This window comes from Candoia aspera, chromosome 2, assembly GCF_035149785.1.
Source record: "Candoia aspera isolate rCanAsp1 chromosome 2, rCanAsp1.hap2, whole genome shotgun sequence".
NCBI classification, from domain to species: Eukaryota; Metazoa; Chordata; class Lepidosauria; order Squamata; family Boidae; genus Candoia; species Candoia aspera.
The window spans coordinates 125,159,005-125,186,441 of NC_086154.1; the positions used below are offsets into that span (position 1 = coordinate 125,159,005).

Genomic DNA, 27,437 nt, shown 5'->3' on the forward strand with positions numbered 1-27,437 from the left:
AAAGGTATTATATTCATTCCAGCTGATTTTTCTTCTTCTCAATGGTGTGAGATAATACCAGGAGACTTTTTACAACAAATTTGGTAATGGTGACTCTGTAAATAAATTCCTGCTTGATTATTTAGCACCAACTTTTGTAGTAGAAAATCTGAACCAGGAACTTCCTTTTTTTGTTTGCTTTTAACTGAAACCCACCTTTGAGAGTTTGAGAAAAGTGATGCGAAGATGTCAGAGGTTAGATCCTTGCTTTTACTTCCATTTGCAGCATGACTTTGACAAACAAGTACTTTACCTCCCAGCTCTAACCTGACAAGCTCAAGGTTAATAAGGTACTTGTAAAAAAAAAGTCCCAAACCCTTAAATTAGATGATGTGGAGTACAAATTATTTTAGTCATCTATTTGACTGAGAATGGTGACACATAATACAATGCAGAAAAAAGAAAGGAACATTTATGCTAATCTAAGGGCTCTCTAAAGAATCCCCTGCTGGATATCTATGAGGTTGTTTTATGCATAAAAAGAAAAAGCAAGCTCTCGGAGAATGTGATTTTGTGTTACGATGTGGCCCTCTTGCAGCACAGAAGCCTGCAAGCTATCAGCTCTCCCAGTGGGAAGCAAGGGGTTGAGTGGTACAGAGAGCAGCTGCTACATAGGGGAAATTTACAAGGGAAGGGAGCAGTTTAAGTGTAACTCACTGAAATCAAGGGACAGCAGCCTCAGGTCAGAGGGTAAATTTTAAAAGGAGGCCTCCCATGAGAGTACAGGGGAGGAGATGTGATTAGTTCAGGAAAGAAAAATGCTTTCCTGATTTATTTTAAAAATTTATTTGACAGCTCTGTCCTGACAAAAACAAAAGCAAGCACCTGCCACTTCTATTACACCAAACAGTGACAATCTACTGTAAGAGGAGGATGTTTGTTATATTTTAGGATTTCTAACTTAATAGGTTCTATAGTGGCAGTAGGTTCAAAGCTACAGATTAGCTGAAGAGCTGTTCACTCCAATCTAAGTTTACTCCCCCGTCCCAGCAGGTTTGAAATTGCCCTTGGCTATGTTCCTTTTCCCCCCACCTTGCTTTTTCAAAACCAATTTGAATAGGAAATGAAATGTGGCTCCAGAGAGACAATGGTTTACTGTAAAGATTTTGCTGCAATGCGTGGCATTAAAAATCTGCAAAGACTCATGCAACCAGGCTGTTCTGTGATGAAAAGCTATAAAGAACACCCAGGTGGGCAGCTCTATACTAGAGGCTAATTGAAGCAAGCAATAATATTCCTCAATAAAATTCATGAGCGTGCTCTTCAGAGAAAGAAAATCTACTTCTAAGCTTCTGAATTCTACTTAATAGTGGAACAAAGAAATAAAACCCTTGGTAATTGTTCCAATGGCTGAAATTATTGCTTGATATATGCAAGGCAAATCACAAAGATAAAACACATAGTTAAAAAACTTATGTAAAAAACACATATTTCTAGAATTAATTTCATAATTGATTTTTTGAAACATGTCATTCTCTTGTTAGTATTTTTTCCCTGTGAATGATGAGATCAATTTGCTAATGAAACTAGCTTCACACATAATCGTAAAGAGCACTGAAATTAAATAATCCTTACATTACACTTTCTATCAAATTCTAGGCAGACAAAATTGTGTGGAGCTCTTAAAGAGACCTTAGAATTTATATAATGCCTCACCTACACAATTGTACTTAAAGGAAACCTGGCCATAAATGCTGACAAAGCATATATTCTTCCTGAAAAATGTGCACTCCTGTTGACAGGGTTAATGATGTTTGAGCAGCCTCTCATTCTGACCTATCTCTCCACATATTCCAGCTTTAATGCACTTGCATGATTTCACTCGGCCTCCGGGTGAAAGGATGGGAAGGAAAGTGGCCTCCACCTCCGGTTATTTTCTACGTGGTTGAATTCCCTGGTGCCAGGCTCAGAGTCTTACTACAGAATGGAACGCATTACGGGTTCAATGTGCAAATCCCAAGGGGGATGGAACAGTTCACTTGCCAAAGGTTAGGGGAAAATCACAGCCATACTCCTAGACTTCTTTCAAGGGACATTTCAGGGCATGAAATAATGAATATGGGGTGTTTCTTTTCCCCTTCTCTGTATTCTTCTGGGGTGGTACTGAACTACAGAACCGCGAAAAGCTTTTAGGCCTTGTATCGTTCTCCAAAATGGATCCAAAGTTTTTCCTCTTTCCTCATTCTTCTTAATGCAATTATTTCTACTGAAAGTTGCATACAAATATAACTTACTCAAACATGTTTTGCTGCAGAATGTCCATTTTCTCAACTACTACTGCACTGGGTGCTCACTCCTTCCATATATTGTTCATTTTCTTATTATGAATTCAAATTCTCTACATTCAATTTTGGAAACTTTTCCTGATGGAAGAAAGAACCACTCAATGTGGGTTCTTGCTAAGGAGAAATACTTAAGTTTGGGCAACTTAAGGAAAGGGCTTGTATTACTAAATATTCTTACATATAAAACAAAAAATTAAACAACAAAAAATTCTTTTACAAAGAAAACTAGAAGACAGAGAAAAGAGTTCTAGCCTAGCCTTCTCCTTGATGTTGTTTTCTACATAATTCAACCTCTGAATTAATCTGAAGTGGCAGACAAGTTTATCACCTTGGTGAGAAATAAACTTGGACTTGCAGACCTACCTTCTTAGGAAAAAAATTAAACTACAGAATAATATTTTAATTATCCTATTTGAAAAGACGTATCCCAAGGACAGTAAAAAATACATGCTAAAAAACAGCTATGTGTCTTTATTCAGCGATGAGTATTGTTATTTATCACCTTAGTGTGAATCCTTTAAAAACTGTAATTTGTTTTTGAAACTCAATGGATCTGCCAGAAAGTTTCATCAATATATATATATATATATAAGTAAAATGACAGGTTTATGTGTTGTTGAAATTTTTAAAAAGTTCAAATATTCACTCTTGCTATAGTAGTGCTTGCCCTGAAACCTTACCTTTCTGGAGATTGTGGAAACATTCAAACCAAATCTTTGAGCCCTTTCCTTTAATTTGTCTATATTTATCTAGAAAAGCAATAGAAAACAGTTTAATATAATCAGGTATACTCATATAAATTTAAAGGTTTAATAATTGTAAGTGCTGAAATTGTGCCAGTATGGATGAATTTGTTGAACCACAATAAAAAATTACTTTCTATATTCAGACTGCAATAATCTTTGAACAAATTATGGAATTAAAGAGAGAATGAAAATGGCATCCACAGGACCTATTGCAAATTACTTCTAAGAAAACGTTCAGTTACTATTTTAGCAGGTCAGTTGGTACTAATTCTGTTTTTTTGTTTTTAATAATGCACAAATGGGAAAAGTGGAAACCACATTTATTATTTTCAGTTCAGTGTTCTGCCTAGCTTTCTTTCTGCAGTTATCAATCAAGCGCCTTAAGATAACCAACATGGAAGTAATTGAAGTAACAAGAAGAGGAAAACATTTTCAACATATTCCAGCACTATAAGCTGCAAGGTTTAGGGGTATGAGCAGCAATACATGCCTGCACTTTTCTTGTCAAACTGCAAAGGCGGGGGCAAGGAAACCAAAGTTTCGTATTACCCACTGCTGTAATCCTACAGATACCTTTGGAATGACAGCGGCCACACTACAACAGGCGGAGTCTTTTTATTTCTGCTTGTTTTTTCGAGGACCACTAAACCAATTGTTTTCTTTCCGTATAAAAACCCCGTGTTCGCTTTAGTTCAAATGTGGCCAAGAAATGCGGCACAATGGTTAAAGGGATTATGCTAGGACTGGGGAGACCCAGTTTCAAGTCCATTCTCACAGTGGACCAGCCATTATCTCTTAGCCATACTATTTCAACAGTTGCTGCAGGGAAATATTGGAAGAGGGTCTACTCTACCCTTTGCCTTGAGCTCCTGGAGGAAAGGCGGGGTATAAAGCAAATGAACCGTAGAGTAATAATGGGCTGTAGTTATTACTGAATACTTTTCTGCTACATTGGTAACAGTCATGTACATGGATGCTTTGTAAAGTAACTTTAGCAAAACGTTATACAGGAGGAGCCACATTGCTTCGCTGAAGTTCCTACTCAAGGACCTTGCATTCTGCAGTTCGACAATAAAGGAGACAAGATTTAACAGAGATGAATATGCACAAACCTTTCATTTATTTTGACTGGAAGGGAACACTAAGAGATTAATCCAAAAGCTTTGTAGAACTGATCTTTGAAGGAAGGGAGATGGTTAAAACTGTGAAGTGAGAAGGAATGTGTGGAGAAAATATAAAAATAAAGATTCTTGGTTGGTGAGGAAGGGAATGTCAGAAAACTGAATGACACAGCAACACATTTTGCAGGTAAGAGAAGACAATATGAGGTCCATGGTTTGATTACAAGGTCAACAGTTTTAGAGGATACTGAGAGGACTATGATTTGAAACAGGTGAATACTGAGAGAAAGTAATCATTTTATCAACAGCTTTTTAGAAATATAAACAAAATCAGAAGGTTGCAGAGGCACCTAGCATAGAAAACAGTGCTTCAGTTGAGGACAATGCTATACTGAGATTGAGTCCAACATATCTGATTATCAGATTGGATAAAGTAAGACTTTTTAAATGAATTATCATTTAAAACCATGCCAACTGTAAAAGTAAACAAAACAGCTACTTACTGTAGTCTTACTTTCTGTGCTCAGACCTGAAACAAAGAAACAGTTTAAATTATTGGATCCAAAACATCTGCTTCCATTTGCTTAAGTAAACCATAATCTACCACTTCTATTTAATAATGTTGATATACTGAATGTTCAACCCTGGTTTTGCTAGGACTCAATACTTCAGTCCCCTTACACCTTAAAGGTTTCTCTTCCTTTTCCCTGCTGGACAGCCTAGGTTTGAGGGGAGGCCATCCCTCAGGGGGGCTTACCTAGATCTAGTCCCTAGAGCGGGGGATTCTGCTCATTGTCACTCATGCCCTAGTCACCTCCCATTTGGATTTCTGTAATGTGCTGTCCTTGGGACTGCCCTTGAAGAGTATCTGGAAGCTTCAGCTGGTGCAACATGCAGCGTGCAGGCAGTTACGTGTGCCCCTAGAGTGGTACAAGTTACAACTCTGCTCCGCAAGCTGCACTGGTTGCCGGTTTGCTTCCGGGTCCAATTCAAGGTGCTGGTTTTGATATTTAAAGCCCTTCATGGCACGAGGCCAGGCTACCTGAGGGACCGCCTCTCCCCAATTACATCTGCCTGCCCCATTAGGTCTGGCAGAGAAGGCATGCTGCAGGTCCTATCTGCCAGGGAATTACACTGGGTGGGTCCCAGGAGGTGGACCTTCTCTGCCATGGCGCCCACCTTGTGGAATCTTCTCCCCCCGGAAGTGCGATTAGCTCCATCCCTCTCAATATTCTGCAAGTCCCTCAAGACCTGGCTATGCCTTCAGGCCTGGGGGGTCCCAGGGGACCGGTGAGATTTTGCCATGGCTCCCTTACTGTGGTTAATACCATTTCCTCTTGTTTTGTGTGCCTTTTTACAGTTATTTTTTGTGACTCTTTTTTAATGTACTTATTGTTTTTTAACTACGTGTTGTATGCCGCTCAGAGTCACTTTTAGGTGAGATGGGTGGCTATATAAATATGATAAATAAATATATGATAAATAAAAATTATCAGATACATTGCATAATCAAATGTGATCTGTCTTTCTCTGTGAACAACTAGCTTACAGTGATCCCCATAAAATTAACATTACTAAATGCCTACTTTCCACCAAAAAGTCTTACTGCTCAATCTAATAGTGGCTAGGATTGTTTTGAAACCTGGCTCACTGATTCAATCTCCCAGTTTCCTGACTCAATAATTACCGGCTGGTGACTTTAATGCCAGGATGGGATCTAGTGACAAGGCTCTTCTAAACCAGTATAATGCCACCTATTCTATCCTAATTAGGGAGAGTCCACTGAAGTCCAAAGATCCTGCCATTAGCATGGGGGTGGGGTGAGGTGTGGAGACTGCTTTCATTAGCAATCAAATTTGTTTTATGCCTGGGGATGATTCTGAGGGTAAGCTCACCTTTTGGGGATCTTGAGGATTATCCATTTTAGATAATATGTTAATGCCTAGTGGCTATATATCTCCTTAGCAAAGATTTTAGAGTAGTTTTTCATTCAGAGTGATCACCCACCTTACCTTGTCTTTTCACCTCCGCAGGAATTAAGCACAGCAACATCTTAATGAATTACCTTCCAAAGGCAAGTATCTTAGACTGGTATGGACAGATAAGCTGGCTCTGTCAGTTTTTCAGTGCCCCGCAAACTATCCATCTGAAGCAGTCACTACTTGCTGCAAATGATCATCTTGAAATTATCTCAATTTTTGAGATAATTTTTATTAGTGCTGTTCAAAAGTAAGCTCCTGGAGCTCCATGTTCAGTTTATACTCTTTGCTATCAGCTCATCATACTTCTGTAATAACTTAGCTTATCACCGGCAAGCCAAAACTAATGCTAATGCTGAGTGCTTCAATTAAAAACTCCAACCCAGTATTTATGGTATAAAATTTAAAATTATCAGATGGTGTTCACAAACATACAGCCTCACACCTCATCACCTCCCTGGAAGTGCTGGTAAGTATATTCAACCTACTCTAACCTCATTCTCATATCAAACTATATGAGATTGAAACCTTGATATGATATATGGTATGTGTTTTAGCTACAGTCCAGGTTGTACAAACACAAAAGTTTGGCTCAAACAGCTAGTGATTTTAAAACCTATGAAATTTTTTACTCACAAAAGAAGAGATCTATTAAAGGACAAAAAAATGCAAGTTTGCACTTAAATCCTGGCCCAGGATCCATCAGGCTGTGATAAGCAAAGTTCATGTCGATTCTGGCATCTAGTTTCTAAATGTGCAGCTACTGTAATGCAAATTAAACTCAGCCCTGATAATAATTTAATTTCTCTTGACACTTTGGCCAGGCATTTCTGAGGTCTGTTTACATTTTCTCAAGACAGCATCCCTTATATTCAACTATTAGATGGCTCCCTTCTGGAGTGGCTGCCAGTATCTCCTTCTGCGACTCAAAAGTAACATCCAACAAAAAAGTAATACAACTCTTGACTAAGATTTAATTCTATCTGAATTTTTAAAACTAAACTCTACCTGTTTGGCATTAGTGTTAGTCTCTCTTCACTGCCACAAACAATTCCATATGTATACCAAAATAATGGTTTATATATAAAAAAAGAGATAGGCATGACCCCACCAATTACTGCTTAATTAGTCTTATTTCAGTAATTAGTAAACTACTAAAACAGCTTTACTTACATTAGGCCTTGATAAAACTTTAGCAGAACTTAGACAGAGGGTCTGGGTCAGATCTTCAGTCAGGTAAAGCCAGAATCTCCCATCCCTATTACAGGTAGTCCTCAACCTACGACCATTTGTTCAGCGACTGTTCGAAGTTATGATGGTGCTGAACAAATGGTGGTTACAAGCAGTCCTCAGAGCTCAGATGTCCCAGCGCCCCCACAGTCATGTGATCACGATCTGGGCGCTTGGCAACCTGTTCACACTTACGACTGGCTGCAGCACCCTGCAATCACGTGATCACAATTTGCAATCTTCCTGCTAGCTTCCCCAGAAAGTCAATGGGGAAGCCGGCAGGGAAGGTTGCAAGTTGCTGGGGCAAATCTCCCCCACTGGCGCGCCCTCCCCCAGCCTCTCTGTGCTCACACTGCACTGGCCACCTGCACACCCCTATGCACCCTCCCCAACCCCAACCCTCACACCCTCCCTTACGCCCTCACGCACCCTCCCTGACCCACACCGCGCCTCTCGCACATCCCCTTGCACCCCGTCCCCGACCCATGCCATGCCTCTTGGACATCCCCTCACACCCTCCCCAACCCATGCCTCTCACACACACCCTCGCACCCTCTTCATCCCTCCCTCGCAGCCTCACCAATCCTCCCCACACACACCCTAACTCCCTCCCCACCCGGCAGCAGCCACTTACCTGCCTGCCAGCCTGGGACTTGCAACTTCCTGCCAGCTTCCCCGCTGACTTGTTGTGAGAAGCCCACAGGAAGTTGCCTCGCCTACTGACTATGGGATTCAGTTAACAATGGCAACCAGGACTGCATGTATGCTCCATACAGGAGGCCTTTTTCTGTGGCCTGAATCAATGCACCATTCATCAGGGCAACAACTGGAAGGTATTTCAACCTTCCATGTGAAAATTATATTTGTGTATGTTCAAATACTGTTGAATATGTATCCGTTGTTCTATTAAAATGTTTACTCTATACATAACGGTGATTAAAACTTATAACCTAATTAATACAACATGATCTCAAAAAAAGAGGCAGAGTCCAGGAGGACAGAGCAATTTTACTATACAGAAAATCACTGCTGTCCTTTTCTTTTCTAAATGTATCAAGGGAGATGGCAAAATTTTAATCTCTAGCTGTGGCTTATAAACAACAACAACAACAATAATAAATACTTTAAGTTTCATAGTCACAAACCTTTAGTTGAAACTGTAGGCATACCAAACCTGTAGAGAAGGAAGTAGTCCTAGTTAAGCAACTGTAATGTTTAGGTTTGAAACCATATACACAATAGTCTAGTTTGAATAATACAGTAGCTGAATTGTGAATATTCTGAAATACAGCAAAGCCATATCTAGAATATAAGACTGGTCTTTAAATCAGAAGAGCAAATAATAGTGAACCCAGGTTTCACTTTTACCATTTAAAGTATCACCATCAATCAAATGAAAGTAAACAGCTTACAGTGTACTTCGAGAATCATATCTTGCTCTTCCATATTTTTAATGAAAGGATCTTTAAAGCTCTTTGTACATCTCAGAACCCAGGACATTTAAGATATATAATGCACACTATGGTATCAGTTGGTGACAGAGCAAGGTAAAATTTCAATATTAAATATTTATTTCAATTTTAACCTTTGCAATTTTTCATCTTCAGCACTGGTAACAGCACAAATGAAGGCACAGAACATTATAAAATTCCCAAAAAGTATTTTAGTAATTTAGGAAAGCTTTAACATTTGTTAGAAGTTAAAGCTACACTTCATTGCAGTGTACTGCTCCTACATTTTAAAGTAATTTGGCATTGTTCTGGAAAGCTTCCTGCACTGAATAAGCAATAAGAGAAATGCCTACTCTGTCTCATCTATGCCTTCCAAAATACTGTTCTGGACATTCCATCTTATGTTTCACTTTTACTCAATTAATAAACCCATTTCTTAATTAGATGTGAAACTCTGGCTCCAATTCTCATCACTCCCAGCTCACATGGCTAGTGATCAGTAACCGGAATTAAGAATCCAGAATAACTGGACGCTACAGACTCCCTACTCCTAATAAAAGAATAAGAACCAATAGTTTCAAAAGTTGTTCATTGGAAAGCAAAATGTTATTTAAGGTATGTGAGGTTTCAATATTCACACAAGCATCCCTGAAAAACAATAGTTGTCCACAATTCAAATTCCAGAAGTTCTTCGCTGAAGTTACCTGAATTAAGAGGTCAACAGTTACAGGATGCACCCAGAATACACTTCTATTTATACAATGGATAAAAAGCAGCATGGAACAATAAAAACACAAATACACACTTACCGAGCTGCTCGCGCAGCTTTCTTACTCTCCAGGCTCACGGGGACATTGAATCTCTCTGCTCGTTTCTGCATTCTCTAAGATTGAAGATAAAATACACGTAATCTAACATAAGCATGCAGAAAAGAAATGCATTTAGTTTCATTGCTTATTTGTTGTATTTTTGTATTCTTCAACTATCAAATGGATCCAATAAACTTTCATTACTAGTACAGTCCTGGCTATTCTGAACTTTGGAAGACAAGACGTATAGAAGCAGGAAAGGAGGATGCACTATTTACATTCAATAGGTTTTTCTGAGAGGATGAATTTCATTCAATTATAATATCACCACACTTGCCCTTAAACTGGTCTTAGATATTAAGTTAACCAACTGAGAAGCAATTCAAAATGGTGAATGACTGCAGAAAGCTCCTGGCTTGGCCCAACTCAAATAGATAATCTCCTACATGTTTACAACAAAGGAGACAACACTAGTGGATAAAGTGCAAGAGACAAACAGGAAGTAAGAGCCAGAAAGGATGGGCCTTTCACTTTAGAAAAGATAAATACAGTTCTTTTCTTTTTGCTTGGAAAGAATGGTCAATAGATTTTAACAGAAGGATCTGTTGAATCCAAAGGTTTTGTCAGAAACACAAAACATCTATCATGACATCAGGCTGCATATCCAAAAGGGATGGAGTTTACGTTGCAATGCATATTTTGTTATTTTAAGGTAAAGAGAACCCACATGAGTAAATGAAGACCTTATAAGGTCCTGCCCTCCCCCACTTTTTTGGGGAGGAGGGGGGTTATTCCTTGATAGTTACAATTGTAATTCTCACATTACTAAGAATGAAGAATCACCACCATTTTATCCAGGGAACCTGAGCACAACCCTACCGAAGTTAGCAGCAGCAAAATGGAGGCTTGCTTGAAATGTTTTTCTTTTTGATCAGTAGACAAATGATTACCCTGACTCAGAAAGTTAATGCCTTCAGGGTCCCCCCCCCCCCCCCGGTTACAACACATGCTCAACCACAGGTATAAGCTATTGGTTATCATACCAAACCTCTTTAATTTTATTTAAAACTTGGGTAGACCATTTACATCAAAACTGAATTCTACTTAACAAATTCAGCCTTGAAAAGCTACTCCAATCACAAAAATTTGGAACACTGGTGGTTTCCCTTTCTTGCCTTAACTTTGGAGTCTGTGTAACAGAAGTAAAAGACAGATCAATGCAATTAACTCATTTGGAAACTACATTATTTCTTGATGTCCATCTAGTTCTTTTGGACTATGCAATACCATCAATCAATGCCTAATGGTCAAGGATGATGTAATTTGTAGTCTCAAACACCTGGATTGGGAAAATTGGTCCACATTTTGTTTCTAATAATGTATGTGTTTGTTTATTTATACTGCTACTTCTGTGCTGCTTCTATCAAACACATCTAAGCAGCTTACACGTTCGATACATCAGCAGCAGCATATTCTGTAACAAAATAACCAGTAAGAATGCATATCAAAAATAAGAATACATCCCCCCCAATAAAATACAATAGTACTACCACCAGAGAGCCCATCACTCTTCTCAGGATAACACACTGATCGTTCTCCTCAGCTTCTGCATACCCAAAAGACCTACAGATCAGGTCTTCATTAACTTCTGAAATATCGAAAAGGGGGGAGCTGTCCTTATTGTGAGGGAAAGCTATTCTACAAGAGGGGAGCCCCAGCAAAGAATGCTCATCTTCAAGCATCCTCCTGCCATATATTACAGGAGGTAGGAACTTTCAGGATGCTCTCCTCTTAGGGTAAACAGTCCTGAAGATAATCACGCCCCAAGTCATATAGGGCTTCTTGGGTTAAAAGCAGCACTCCGGACTGAGAAGGGTCCAGAAAATCTGTGTCTTCCGGAGCCCTTTGTCACTGATGCCTCACCAATGTCTACCCCAAAAAGGGAAAGCTGGAAATGTTGGTTACCTAACATGACTGAGCGCAGGACTGACTTCTTATGAAAGGAATGCAGCAGTCCCTTTTTCAAAGACTGCAGCATCTCCTCCTTGCATAAAGAAGTATTCACCACAGCCCCCCGTTTCTTTCCTGCTATATTTACTGCCTTGAGTTTCTAAAGGAAAGAAGGGATACAAGTCTAACAAACAAATAAAATCTAATATTTAGAATACCTTTTTTCTACTTGTTTAAACATACCGTATAATCAAGGTAACGGAACCTGATGGACAGAAAAGTTAATCTATGTTGGCGGTTAATTATTGCCCCCAAAGCACTGTGCTAGCACTTCTTCCATTCTCTTCAGAAACACTTCCATCAACAGAGTCTTTTGAAGACTCAGCTCTCTACAGTACAGGAGGAAGTTTGCCAGCAACAGCACATCAGTTGCTATGAAAAGCAGGAACATTTTCTTTCAACAAACTAACTTGACAGCGCTTCATTCTTGGATCAAAGTTTCAATGCTATGCATGCAGCTTAATATATCACACCTCAATCACTAAAGGATGATACGAAGATACAAGAGCAGCCCTGGCATGACTACAAAATGAGTAATGTTCTTCCTGTCCTAACTACACAAAGCAAGCTGTAGCTCAACCAGCACAGAGATTATTTGAAATCAGGCACACAGCACTTTTATGAAGAAAATGTATTTTTTAAAAAATTGAAAGTGAGATTGTTTACATAACAATTAGCAAGAATATGATTGCACAGTCAAGAAAGAGAGCTAAAAATCCCATGATGAATTCAGAAGTTAGAACAACAAATGTATGACAAGAGACTTATAAAGCTAGTTCAAACAAAATGGAAATCCATAGTTTCTTGTTATGTGAATTAAGTATGGTGAGTCTCTATCTCACACATTCCCCATCTCATCTTTTAACCTACGGAGGAGATCAGAAGTTTTCCTCTCCTACTGTGAAAAAAAATACAGTTTCCCATAAAGTCTGAATCCTCAAAATTGCGATTTCAGGTCAGAAAGCAAGGAGGAAAATTATACAGAAAATGAAGCAAGGAAAGATCAGCATGCAAACCTGAAGCCCAGCAGAGTTCATTCTTAGATCAGTAAACTATGCTTTTGTGACATATGTGAACTTCTTTTAGTTAATAATTTTATTGAAGTTTTTAATAAACATAGTAAAAGCTAATACAAACTAAACCAGAGGAAAAAGAAAAAGTTCAGAAGGTACAGAAGAAAAATAAAAAAAGTAGAAGAGAGAAGAGAAGAGAAGAGAAGAGAAGAGGGGAGGGGAGGGGAGGGGAGGGGAGGGGAGGGGAGGGGAGGGGAAGAAAAAAGGGGCAACAAAGACAATAATAAAAAAGTGGCTTCCAACCTTCATCACACTGAGCATAAGCTAATATATTAAACTTTTCACCCTCTAAAAGAAAGTTACAAATTAAAAAAAAAACTTCTCCCCATAGCCTTTTATCTATATGCAACCCAGAAATCATCATTTTTTTCAATCCTAGTTCAGCAAAAAGTCCATTAGGAGTTACCAGAAATATCAAACAAATAGTTTATCCCTGGTTAAATAGCCCAATTTTATATTCCTTCTTTTTGCTCTGCACAATCTTGTCCTTTAAATTATTCCTAAAGCATAGGATTTGATCTTTCATTACTCTTTGGCATTTAGAAAGTCTTCAAAGCTTTCACCATCCTACTTTGTAAATCCCATAAAGAGGCATTGTCCAGGATTTCTTGTCACAGCTGTTCCATATCCAGATCCTTTTCTTGATTTGTCTTTTGTATTCCCATTTTGGTAATCTCAATTTTGTTGTCTTCCATGCCTTCAAACTCTATAATGTCTATGTCAGGTAAAAGTTTTTTAAAGTTTTTCTCATCATCTTCTAAAAGTTTATCCATTGAAATCTGTATCCTTTCTGAGATACTAGTTATTAATATTTCACTCTCTGTTTCAAAAAGCTCTTTAAAATAAGAAAAAGTTTTAGCCCGCTTAGCCATTTTAACTCATTTCTGCCTGGTCCTTTAGTTCCCTCTAGTGTCCATTTGCAACCTTCATCAAGCCTCACTTCCTAATATAGGTTTAGTTCTGTTTCAGTCATTTCCCACGAGTATATTATTTAATTATATACTTGTTTTTCAAATCTTACAGCAAAAACAACCAATATTCCAAATCTCCCTGGTCTCCCAATCTATTTAAAACTTCCTTAAATCAAAATCTTTTTTTTTTGCTTTTTGCCAATTGTATATTATTTTAACTTCTTAAGTTTCTAAAATTTCTTAAATCTGAAGAAGGTAAAACTCACCAGGTGTTAAATTAATCTCACTGTTTTGAAGGTCTCTAATATCCATAAAGTGGTTAAATTGAACATTTCTGAATGTGATTAGAAAGTGAATTCTAGGCTTAGCATCCTTATGAAAGGCTCCGCCACTGCTGACAGCAAAGATGTCGTCTCCCTCAGCTCCTGGCGCTCAAACCCACGGGAGACTGCTGTTTTACGGTCTCCTCACAAGGAGCTGCCACTTAGAGCACTTGTGGGCGATCTCCTGATCTCTCCTTCTCCAGAGAGATTTGAAGGACCGGTCTACTCACTGGTCTTTCATTCTTCCTAGTGGTTGTTGTCTCCGCTCATTTGCAGAGATGTCTTCAGTCAGACATGACTCACACCAGAAGCCAATATATGTGAACTATTCTCAACCTAATACTACAAGACAAACAACATACTAGAAAATTAGAAAACTTAAGTCTGTTACACTATAAAATATTGGCCAAGTGTCCATTGTATTTACAAAAACTATGGTTTGGGCAGAAAACATTTCCCTATGTGGGTGCTCTATCTGGAAACTGCAAGAAAGTAACTTACCTCCATTTGAGGAATTTCTGAGGTAATTTTCACCACTTTTTTTTCTGCACTTCTAAATAAAAGCAAAACAGATTGATCAATCAAAAAACATTACTTGAGGATCATTTATAAAAATGTCTACTTCAATCATGTTACACTTTGAAATTTAGAAGATTACCACAAAATAACTCAGGTGAATGTTGGCAATCCCAGGGGAATTATGAAAATACTTCAGATGGTAACATCAATCTATTAAGGAAGTCTGGCACATTACATTAATGAAAAAGGTTATATAATTGGAAAGGTAGAATACATTCAATTGGCATTTTGATGGGTAAAGAAAAAATTCATAAAAGGATGATAAAGGTTTAGTTTAAAATGGATCAAATATATGTAGAAACATACATTGAAGGAAATCTTATGCTAACTGAAAAAGGTTATTAAAAATGTAGACGTTATGATAAAGTAAGAAAAATAAAACTGCATACCTAACAAAGAGATAGATGAGAAGGTCATATGGACCTGAAAAACAATGTACCCCATGATACAATATGAGTCTTGGGGACAAAAGCAACCTAGCGCAAAAAGATATTTGAAGAGAGCTAAGATATACTATTTTGACAAAAGCAAGCTTTGACTTGACTCATGAATACCAGATTTGCCTTAACAGGGTGCATGAGCAAAGGATCAAATGTGAAGCTTGATTGCCACTCTTCATTTATTTGTATTTCAGTTAACCTAATTCTGTTATCTGTGCCACACTGAAAGGAATGAAATTATCTTCAACTCTGAGTAAAACAGATGTCATTCAACTCAAAAGCATGGGGGAAAAAAACAACACATTGGTGAAGAATGAAGACAGCTGATCAAAGACATTAGAGAATTCAATCTGCCTGAACCATTGCTATTTAAATTCACTTTCTTTCCTACAAGTCAATGTAAACTGGACTCTTATCTGAACTTCTGATTATTAAAATATTTGGATGCCTTCTATACAAAGATAAATGAGATTTCCTTTAGCATTTAATCACTCATACACAAATCACCACAGGGAAAATAATCACTTACACTAAGGAGTCAATCCCAGCCAGAGAGCTAATGCCTATATTACATGCCCTGAGAATGTTATTCTTTTATGACCATATATTAACAAATGAGTTATAGTTCATAAGGTAGCTATGGTTGATTTTTAGCTAGGTCATCTCTAGCTCCGTATCAAATACACACTTCTTTAACAATGTGCACGGAACCCAGTTAACAGCTTGAACAAAAATATAATGGGGTAGGCGTGCTTGGAAGTTTATGCTCTAAAAACAAGGTTGAGGTTTGGAAGAAAAAACAAAAGTGGAAGACAGAAAGTTCGGAAGTTCCCAGGCTAAATGAAACAGCATCCTCCTCCTCCAAACAGCTCCCATAAAACAGTGGGTCATAGCCTGACTCATTAAGGTCTCCCATTTAGAGAAATGGATGGCTTTTGTTCAAGATTCCTGGACAGTTTTTCTATTTTATGCCCTGAAAGGTAGTAATGGTTTAATGACTTTTTCACAGGAAGCAATTCAAAACAGGAACCAGGGACTTGTTATCCCTGCAGCACTGTTTGCAACCTTGGGTAGATGTAGAGAAATGGCACCCCCTGCTGCCAAGACGCTGACACTGTACTAAATGTTCAGCTATGATTTCATCAAACATATTTCTCTTTTGGACCGTTTATTCTTTTTGAACAAACAACTGTATAATCACATTCACCCAGTGCTGGTAGGAGATATAACAGATCTTATGTTTTCACAGAACATGAGTATGGTGATTTCACTGCTGCACTGGATTGCACTGCACTATAAATGCGCTATAATTACAACTAAGAACTAATCTGTTTAGGATTATATCCATCAAATTGCACATGATCGTGAAAGAACCACTGGCATAACAATCTAGACTACTGAATCTATATTTGGAAAGAGACAAGGTTTTCGCCAGTCTAAACCTTGTTTTGCTAATTTTGTAAGCTGCCAAGAGTCATGGAAGTGAGGCAGGTGGCTATGTAAATTTAACAAATAAATAAATAATTTAAAAGGAAATGTACTATTATCTTGCTTTTAAGAAAAACACAGTGTATAGGCAGAGTAGACCATTTCAATGTATATGATGATGATAAATGTTTGCCTAAAAATGGTGTGAAAGTGGAATAGACTAAATTCCTTATTTTAACATTATGTTATCAACACTTTTGTTGCAAACATATTTGTGTTTTATTATTCTTCATGCATTTTAAAATCTTTTCTTTCCTAATGTATCTGAAAGTCTTTTAGTTTGAAAAGTAGAAGAAAAACACTCCATAAAAAACCTACTGGATTAAAATCTGACTTCTCAGGCAACACAAACCATTCTGTAGCAATATTTTTATCTGCCAAGATCTGTTAACGAAACTTGGAAAACAAGCATATGGAACCCGACTAAACCATAATGCTAAGCCTATTTTTTATTTACCTTAAACATAATTTTTAATGTGTGAGATTATTCATAATTTCATGAGGAGGTGCAATTTCACCCTCCTTGACCTCTTTTCCCTAGTGCAATCTGAATGCATGCCTGCTTGACTGGGTCACAGGAGTACACTGTGTATCACTTCAAATGTTCAGCTGACGAATGGCACTAAGGACAAATGGGCAATTTGCTTCTCTCTTTCAGCCTTTAAAGCATGTCGTTGACACAGGTGGCCCTATTTGCTTTTACAACTTGCCTGTCCCTTGATGTGCAATGAGAATGGGTATTGCAAGCTAAACTGTGTATCTTTGCTTTGTCTTTGTTAATACAAGGGTAACTCTAATAGCTTTATTTTGCCTAGGAAAGCTTGGTAGAACTAAATCTGAAATTCTTCACCTAAAGCATATATAGGGGAAGACAATGTATCTGCAGAAAAATAAGGAAGCAATGCCATTCTTGGGGTGGTAGGGGGAAGGACTATAATTAACAGCTTTGCTTATATAAGTTGCTTTGGAGAAGAATGTTGGGGTTTTTTTTAATCAAAAATAAAATATGTGCAATGTTACAGATTTAGAGACTAGGTAAATCTGTCTTAAATACAAAAGAGTCAGGAGAACTGGATGTTAAATTACAGAATTCTGGACTATTATTATTTTAAATATGCTTCATTAAATTTGGCTTTTTATTCAGGTCAATTATATTTAGCTTCTTTGTACTCATACTTGAGATTTCCAAAATGTCACAATATTTCAAATGTAATCCATTACTAATCCTTCCTAATCCAGATTCATTATCCACTTGTTTATTGAGACAGAGTCAGAATCTCAATAAACAAATGACAAATAAATTCTGAAAATATACATAAATGGATAATACTTGACCAATATATGTTCTGATCTATAAAGTAAGATTACATTTCAGTAGAAGTCTCTGTAGTTATTTCCTCTTTGATGGGATTGTCTAAAGGCTTCTGTTCTTCTTCCTGCAATGTAAATATTCCAAGTTAGAGAGTAAATCTACAAAGCAGAACAAATATAGGCTGCACAAATAGTTCCAGCCCAATCTTACATATGCCTTACTGAAGTAAACATTATTTCAAATTCAGGCAACTTCACATTAAAGAGGTAAATTTTATTCTTTATTTTTAGTGTAAGAACACTGTTAATGCATATATACAGGCCTACACAGGAAAGAAATATAATAATTTTGTAACTTGTGACCTATATTTGAGCCTGAATGTGCAGGGGTTCCCCAGGGCCTGAAAAATATTTCAAGGGTTCCTCCAGGGTCAAAAGGTTGAGAAAGGCTGCAATAGAAAACCTGCAAGTTTGAGGTTTGAAATACTTAACTGATAGGGGGGGGGAGGAAATCATACCCAGTATTTAATCTCTATTTATTTATTTGTTTATTTAACTTTTATCCCACCTTTATTATTTTTATAAATAACTCAAGGCGGCGAACATACCTAATACTCCTTCCTCCTATTTTCCCCACAACAACAACCCTGTGAGGTGAGTTGGGCTGAGAGGGTGTGACTGGCCCAAGGTCACCCAGCCGGCTTTCATGCCTAAGGGGGCTAGAACTTACAGACTCCTGATTTCTAGCCCATTGCCTTAACCACTAGACCAAACTGGCTCTCCAGTATTATAGTTCAGTCTACTGGATAGCCTATGAGAGTGGAGTGCAGGCAGGGCCCTAACCATTTTATCATTATAAAAATTATATTCCTAACAGAAGTGATATTCAATTGCACGAAGGTTCTTCTCAAAGACTTTTAGGAAGATGAATACATGTTGTGTCCTCCATTTCTGGAAATATAATTCCTGCTATTAAGACTCAGAACAATTTCCAACTTGAAGTAAAATACACAGTTCCCTTGTAGAAAACAGAAGAAAGAACAAACCAGCAATTAAAAGTTGGAGATAATTTGAAGAAATATACAGTATAAAGGGTTAATACAAAACTCAAGTAGGAAGGCATGCACATTCAGACCATAGAATCATAACACTATTGATCTCCAATTTTTTTCTCCAGTGAACTGAAAAGCTAAAATTGGTATTTTCCAAGTCACATTAAAAGCAAGGATAACTGTTGTCAAGAGAAACAAACACAAGGGTCAGAACATATCTGATTCTTTTGAAAATCTTGGGATGAGCATATAAAATTACTGCTTCAATACAGTATTAATTTTTCCCCTCATGCCCCAATATTGCTACTTTAAGTTCAGCTTCTATAACTTTTGGATATTTTTGGAAAGCATTACGCAGTTATGTCTTTAGCAGCTCATTTGATAGTCACAGGTATTCAAGAATTTAATGTATGCAAACATGTCAGCTAGTGGAAGAAAGAGGAATCATTCCAACACTTGGCTTCCATGTCAGCCACAGAAAAAAGCTGGTAGGGGATGGATGGATGGATTGATCTGATTCTGTTCAATCAGTCCACCTGTAAAAGGTTTTTTCCCTTTTACTATCTGCTAAGAGCTTTTCAATGCATGCTGATTGTGGAGAAGGAGGCTTCCTTTCCATGACCTGCAAACATTTTATTCTTTTCTGAACTAACTTTTAAGATTAAAAAATGCCTGGTTATATGTAACAAAAAGTGAATTTCCACAGTCTGCACAAACAAAAATAAGCAGTCTAAAAGTATTATTTGCATGTTTAGGAAAGCATGCATGAAAGAATGGGCTATATAGCAATATCTCAAAAACATGTGGGGGCAGAATAGGAGGAGTAAAGAATCATGTAAGGAGTCAAGTTCAAAATCAACAATGAACTATGTTTTGTCTATGACTGATAGGAGTAGAAAGATTATACACACTGAAATAATGTGACTACTTAAATTGTAAACAGATCATAGTTCTGCATTAGGTTTTTATTATTTTAGTGCACAATATCCATAACATTTATAAAGAACAAAAAAAGTAATGCCATTTTAGCTGATCACTATTCCTCGTCTTTTAATACTTTTTTGAAAAGCCCTTTCTAACAGTTCTGTTGGCAAAGATTTTACATAATATGAAAACTTATTTAAGCAATTAATGTGGAAGTTATAAGAATTTAATAGCCACATCTAAATCAATTTTCAAAACAGGTTAGAAGTAGCCTAAACTCTACCTCAAACATATTCAAAAAAGCCATAAATATTTTCCCCCATTATAGTCACTTAATGGAGTTACTGGAATTATATAAACCATTCTGTTTCTGAGCACAAATGGATCATTTACTGAAAAAAATCCAGTTAACCAGATGCACTAAACATGACACGGTGAACAGCATTGTTCTGATTATCTAAATAGATTTTTATGTGAAACAGCTGAGCTATATATACTTTGTTGTTTTGTTATGATTCATAAAAATAATTAAGTCAACTATATTCTAAAAATAAAGCAACTAATACTAATCTAGTACGGAAACTTAACTCTGAAGTTCACTATGAACCTCTGAATACTTGTTATAAAAATTATTTCTAACTTATTTGCAGGATAAGTTTAGTTCACTCAAGAATATAAAGACCACTCAAACCAAGCTTTTCAAGGGTGAAAGAAATGGAGGGTAAAATGATCTTCTCAATGAAACAAGATTAAAAATTCCTGCTGAACAGGAATTCTGCTAACACAAAATATATAGCATTTATAGCACATTCCTACACACATGAATGCAGAGGTATGAATTACTGTGCATAATGAAGTTTACTCCCATAAACTTCTATACTATGTTGTGGCCTTACCGAGTTGAAAGGGCATTCTATCAACGTTCTTTACAGTTCTAGATACAAATGTCATGCTTCCTGGAGACTCACATGTAGTTACCAGAAGCTCGCCCAAAAATCTCTATTAAATTTACATTTATTCTAATTATGGAGTATTATTTAAAAGGATTTCCCAGCAAGAAAAAAGCAGCATGACCACCGAACATACTATTAAAAAAAATTTTTTTTAATGAAGGTTTAATACAGTTCTAGTTATACACTAAGAAGTGTAACTTGTCCAAATTCAGAATAGTTCCTATATGTTACTAAATTTTCTACAGATTTTTAGATCTTACACATCATATTATCAAAAAGGGAGGAACTAAATGATGAGACACAGTACAAGTTCCATTAATTCCATGATTAAATAACTGCTGCTGCAGTAGTGTGACATAAATTTACCTCTGTTTCTTCTCCCAAGACATCTTCTTCATTTGCCTCTTCCTCAGCTAAATAAATCAGGGGAAAATGAAGTTACCAATTAAAATACTTCTGATCACAAATCAAAGACATATTCAATCCTAGATATTTAAATGTTAATTTGTCTCTATTATAAAAATATTTTTCTGTTTTAGCATATTGTGCAATTTTAGAGTAATCCAAAGTACCTCAAAAGTAGAAATAGTACATTAAATGTAATACTAATTTATATACACATAGGAAGGTCTGTACGGCTTAGGGCTTCTACTATAAATTAAAAATCTTTTGGCAAATACTTTCTTTTCAATCCCTAACTTTTCAACAACTGCACTAATAGCTAATTTATTGTGTTGATTGTACAACGTTTGTTCTTTTTACATTTTTTAATATTTACTATGCAAGGTAAATGGCTGACACTTTTAAAATGAAAAGCACTATGCATATGCAAATATGCAAATAAATAATAAAAGCCAGAAGTCATCTTTTTAATGTCACTTATCTGTGCATAAATGCGCTTCCTACTTGTCTGGCTTTGGAAGCTAAACAGTACTTGGATGGAAAGCTACCAGGGAATATTGAGGCTGTAGGCTAGATTGGGAAGTCGAAAAACATTTCAAAACAATGAAGCAGCAAACCATACTGTTGCCAAAAAACAATACGAAACAATGTTAAATTATGGTTTGGTGTGATACATGAACCTGTATCCATGTAGTCAATCAATCAATCTTATTTCGGTCATAGACCAGCATACAACTAGTAACATAACAATTATGCTAAAATAGAAATACAAATAAAAAGTCATATTGATAGCATAAAATAAGGTAAAGATGAAATTATTAAGGTAAAATTACAGAGTACAGGTATTAAAAAGCAAAGAATCCTATAAAATTATGATTAATTTTGCAATGAATAAACTAAATATTATAAATAACTAGGGCAAATAACTATAAAAGGACATAAGTAATACTAGAATTTGTAAAACACTACGAGAATGTAAAGCTGTGCTGGCTTATATTATCAAATCAAATCAGTTTTTATTCAGTCACAGACCAGCAAATAAAACAGAAGATTCACATCTGATTAGAATAAAAGAAAAAAACACTTAAAATTCTTTAAAAATCTAAGAAAAATTAGAAAAGATATTGCGACATGCCGTACAAATTATAGAGCAGTATTTAGCTGTGGTCAATGAAGTAAAATCAGACTGGTCTGATAGAAACAGCTTGAGATAAAAAGAATCCGAACCACCTGGATATTTAGTAAAAAATTGAGATAATAATTCCTGGCGAACTTTTGCATAGAGAAGACAATAGAAAATGATGTGTTTCATTGTTTCAATTACTCCTCTGCTACATGGGCACAGTCTTTGATTGAAAGGGATATTTCGATATCTCCCTTCAATAACAGCTGTTGGAAGGGCACTGAATCTAGCCAAAGATAAGGACCTTCTAAATTTTGGAATCGTTATGCAGCTAAGATATCTGGCTGGTTGGAGAAAATGTGCAGAATGGCCCAAAAAAATGTTTTTAGATAAAACTGATAAATCTGATTGTAGCTCTAAATCGATGGCCCGTTGTTTGAGATCAGCTAGCACACGTTCATAGCCCAACAAGATTATGGCTGCCCCTGAAAAGCCATATAATTGCAGTTTGGCATGTATTGCTTGGCACCAAGAAGACTGAAAACTATCGGTCATAATCAAAGGGGCCAAGCCAACTGGGAAGAAAGAAAGCTTAAGCCAGTACGAAAAAGTATAAATCCAAGCAGAAGTTTCTATTTTTAGTAGGCCAGCTTCACAGCGAAGCTATGTACATGTGTATCCATGTAGTAATCTTGAACCAGTGGGCATATTTTCTTTATGTCTGCAAGGTAATCTACTATTTTCCTGATACCTTATTTAGCTATCTATTTATTTTATTTTATTTATTTTCTATCCCTTTCTTATTTTTATAAATAACTCAAGGTGGTGAACATACCAAATACTCCTTCCTCCTCCTCCTCTTCCCCATAACAACCACCCTGTAAGGTGAGTTGGGCTGAGAGGGAGTGACTGGTCCAAGGTCACCGAGCTGGCTTTCATGCCTAAGGTGGGACTAGAACTCACAGTCTCCTGGTTTCTAGCCCATTGACTTAACTACTAAACCAACCAATCTGGCAATGAGCAAGCCCATTTGATTACAGCTTTCAGTTTTAGTTTGGACAAGCCAAAACCGGTTTGATACTTAGATATTCTGTGGCTTGTACTAAGATGTGAGGAAGGGAACACAAGGCCAAACAATGTTAAATTATGGTTTGGTGTGATATATGAACCTAGATACATTCTAAAAAGAACTTTTGTCCCATTATTCATGATCTAAACCTATTTTGCAATCAATCTATAATAGCAGAAACACCTTTGGCATATTGTTTAAAATATACATGTAAATGTACAGACGTTTTTTGGCTAGAGTTTTCTTCATTAAGTTATTGTTTTTCTAATGCTCACTTTTAGAACACTAATGATTCGATTATATTTTATGCAAACTGTAGGAATAAAATATGAGTATTCCCAAATCTCTTACTGGAGACCAAGGAGGGCTGTATTTGTTTTGGCAGCATCTGAATGGAGACAGATCAGTTCCAGAGTTAGCCAGAAGTTTTTGTGAGCATGGTGAAATCCTAACTCAGCTCCTCCAAGCTATCTCCTCTGAAGGAGAATTCAATGTTTGATATCTCCTTTGAAGTCAGGGTCCTTTTCCCAACCACAAAAGAGATAATAAAATCAATTATTTAAGTCCAGGGGGAATAGGGCTGCAGCCTACATCTACAGTATATACATCAGAATCACATTATGTTCCTCCAGGATTAATCTCTGCATTTGGATTTGTTCAGCTGTACAGTTAATTTGTTATATTTTTCAAAATCCTTAATTTTATGTTGTTGCAATGTAATAAGATGAGGGGAAAAGTATTTTGCAACAACTGTTATAATGGCTAGATCCTCATGTTTATTTTAACTATTCTGGGATTGTGTATATCTGTAAATTGCAGGGGTGACATAGAAATATGACTTGAATTTTCTTTTACTTATGTCTTTTACTCTATTTTCTCACATAAGATTGTATTACTGTTCTGTATTTTATATTTTGTATTCTGATATGGCTTAATGGCTAATTAATATTATTATTGTGTATATTTTTAATAACAAAGATACAGGTAGTCCTTGTTTAGCGACAATTGGGACCAGCAAATGGGTCGCTCAGTGACACCATGACTATGCTTATGATCTTATTTCAGCTTTCCTTTGCTTTACAGACCTGTGAAGGTCGTAAATGCGAAGATCAGCTATAAAATTACTTTTTCATCACTGTCATAAACGTGAACAGTTGCTAAACAAGGCAGTCACTAAATGAGGACTATGTATATTTTGGATGAATGGCAAAATGTTTTATGATTTTGAATTGTATTAATACTGTTTAAACAATAAGTGCTGCCTCCAAAATAAAGAACATAATTTGATTAACGCAGAGCTTATTTTTAAATCTGTGTTCTTTAAAGTCTATTAATTAATTTTTCCTCCAGAGTAGAATTTCTGGTCTACGTTATCTAAATTTTCAAGATTTTTCCCATTTTGTGAATTACTATCACTTAGTTTTTATTGGATAATTTTCCAGAATATAGGGTAACCATTTCTGCTTTTTTTATCCTTAATTCGTTTTTGGATTGTTCTCCATAGCTTTCAGTATTCAACATAATTTGCTTTTTGTGTCGTATTTAGTAATTTTGTGTTGTATTTTGCTGCCCTTCCCAATCTGGCCTCCTCCCAGTGTGATGGGACTAAAGGTTCCAGAAGTCTTAGGTACATGCTACCCATGGTGACTGGGTAATTCTAACAGCTGCAGGCCCAATGCATCAGAAAGATGGAATATTGGTTTAGTATGTCAGTTTATATAATTTGTTAAAAAGCATTAAGTTAGCCAATATTTTTTCTTACTCGCTTTCCTGTTTCCAGCTTTAATTGCTGCTATCCTGTTTTTTTTTCCCTTCATTTTTGCTCTATAATATAGTATTACTTTTATGTTTAGTTTGCTTATTAAGGGTGAAATCATAAGGATATTGTAGGGGTCATAGAATTGATTGGATCACCATCTTATAGCCCCATCTACTGAAAAAAAGAATAGATTATTCAATCTTTGGGCATGCCAAAAGTGACTTGGTCCTGCAGGATTCAAAATTCCCCAGTTTCTCTGGCATGTTCCTAAACAAGTTATTTCACACTTCCCTTAGGTCTGGTGTAGATTTCCTTCCCACAGGTTTCAAAAGAAGGAAATGAGCTGAATTTACTTCAGAAAAAAAGAAAAGGCATTCTATTGTTTTATTTATTCTCATCTGTCATGTTAGAATACCATTGTGTACCTCTACATATGGTAAAACCTTGATTTAATGCACTAATTGGAGGAAAGGGTGGCTGAATCCAGAATGTCTATTAAATCCCAAAACACTCATTTGTATCAATTTACGCTGTGTACACAATGAGGTAATTATGACATCACTGTGGATACTGAAAATTAAAGTAAATTTAACCGCTTCATCCAAGGTACTTTGCATGCAGTGGACTAGTCTATCATTTTCGGTGGGGGGGATTCTGGGCAGAAAGTTTGCCTGCTGTACCCTAAGTCTGTTAAATCAAGGTTCTTCTTTACAACTACAAATCTGCCTTGTTCCTAATTCCAGTAAAGGTAGTCCTCACTTAATGACCACAATTGGGACCAGTAACTCTGTCACTAAGCACCATAGTCATTAAGACATCATGTGACCTCACTTCTGCCATTTTCATTATGTGAGTCACCTGTGGTTGTTAAGCGAGGCTTCACATGACTGAGACTTGCAATTTACTGCCAGCTTCTCCACTGACTGCTTATCAGAAACTGTCTGTGAAGAGCGCAAATGGTACGTGATCGCAGGATGCTATGACCATCATAAACACTCGCTAGTTGCAAAGCGCCTGAATCTCAATCATGGGACCGCAGGGGTGCTGCAACCATTGTGTGAGGACCAGTCCTAAGTTACTTTTTCAGCACTACTGTAACTTTGAGTGGTTACTAAACAGGGCAGTTGTTAAATGAGGACTACCTGTATTTTACTCATTATTACACTGATCTGCTCCTCTTGGTATTTTGATTTACATTCTCCATCATAGGTTTCAGGCCTCTTTGCAGACATCAGATTTTCTACATTTTATATTTGATGTTCGTACACAGTGGCAAGTTACTGCATACTGTTTTTTTTAATCCACTAATTTTTTTAATCTGGATGCTGTTTCAGTTAAATGACACATTCAGAGTCAGCCCACCATATCTTTTGAATTAAGTCATCCTTCCATAGAGAAGTCATATCGCTTTGTTTTTCCAGGAAAATGCATTATTCAATATGCTAGACAATTTTGTTTGATCAATTTTCTTAGACTAGATATTAAACTAGCCAAGCTGTAATTTCCTAGATCCAACTCTACTCACTCTTTCAAGTTATATATTCATGATACACAGTTAAGAATTCAAACATGAAACAAATTATCCATGGGCAGATACCTTAATCCAATGATTTTTTGCCATTACCCTTGAATATAATTTCCCTGCCATTATTATCTGCCTCAGTTCTTTCCTGAAAAATTCAGCTCAGTTATCTGCCCTACACACAAAAAAAATCACATCTTTTCTGTAATTTCCTTTTATTTTTCTTCACTAAACACAACTTTAGCTTTCCAGCTGCTTAAGGGTCAAACCAACTCTCAATAATACAATAACTAGTTATCACTTTTTTCCCATTTAGAAACCACAGTAAAAAATATTTTGCAATTTTGCCTCAATACATCAGCACTTGTACTTCCTTCTTCTGATATAATAATTGTGCTGTTGACACAATTAATAATTGGCCTTAATAATGTTAGCGATATTTATGAATGTGTTTTTAAGATGTAAGGTACTGCCTCACATGGTACACAAATCTAAAAGATAAATAAAAAACTGGAAAATTAAGTGGGTTACAAATTATGTTGAAGGGCTCTGCAAATTCTTTATTGCATCCTATTTTCTTTTCTTGTACATTTTTGGCCCAAATTTGTTTCCATTTTTCCTCTTCATTTCAATATTTTCATTTTCTGAATAAAGTTTTTCTTGCTTCTTTTCATAAAGAAAAAGAAATCAGTCTTCATAGAAAACACAGATTTTAGTTCACTGGTGCTAGGCAAGGTTTCTTCCTGCCTCTATATTATTCAGAATTATTGTTTATAAGGTATCAGATATGACTATAAGCTGTAGTGATTATTAGCAGAATAGTATAGGGTTTCTAGGC

The 27,437-nt window shown here is 36.5% G+C and overlaps 1 protein-coding gene across 2 annotated transcripts in view; it reads right to left on the reverse strand.

Moving 5' to 3' along the window:
• The window catches only part of SARNP (SAP domain containing ribonucleoprotein), a 74,301-nt gene that overhangs the window by 44,765 nt on the left and 2,099 nt on the right, over positions 1–27,437 (reverse strand). For both annotated transcript variants that reach the window (XM_063293528.1, XM_063293529.1), the window contains exons 3-9: positions 21,091–21,137; positions 17,853–17,920; positions 14,479–14,530; positions 9,661–9,734; positions 8,546–8,574; positions 4,695–4,720; positions 3,005–3,073 (exon numbers count right to left, since the gene is read on the reverse strand). In XM_063293528.1, the coding sequence (XP_063149598.1) occupies positions 3,005–3,073; positions 4,695–4,720; positions 8,546–8,574; positions 9,661–9,734; positions 14,479–14,530; positions 17,853–17,920; positions 21,091–21,137 (365 nt within the window). The remainder of the gene's footprint in view (positions 1–3,004; positions 3,074–4,694; positions 4,721–8,545; positions 8,575–9,660; positions 9,735–14,478; positions 14,531–17,852; positions 17,921–21,090; positions 21,138–27,437) is intronic.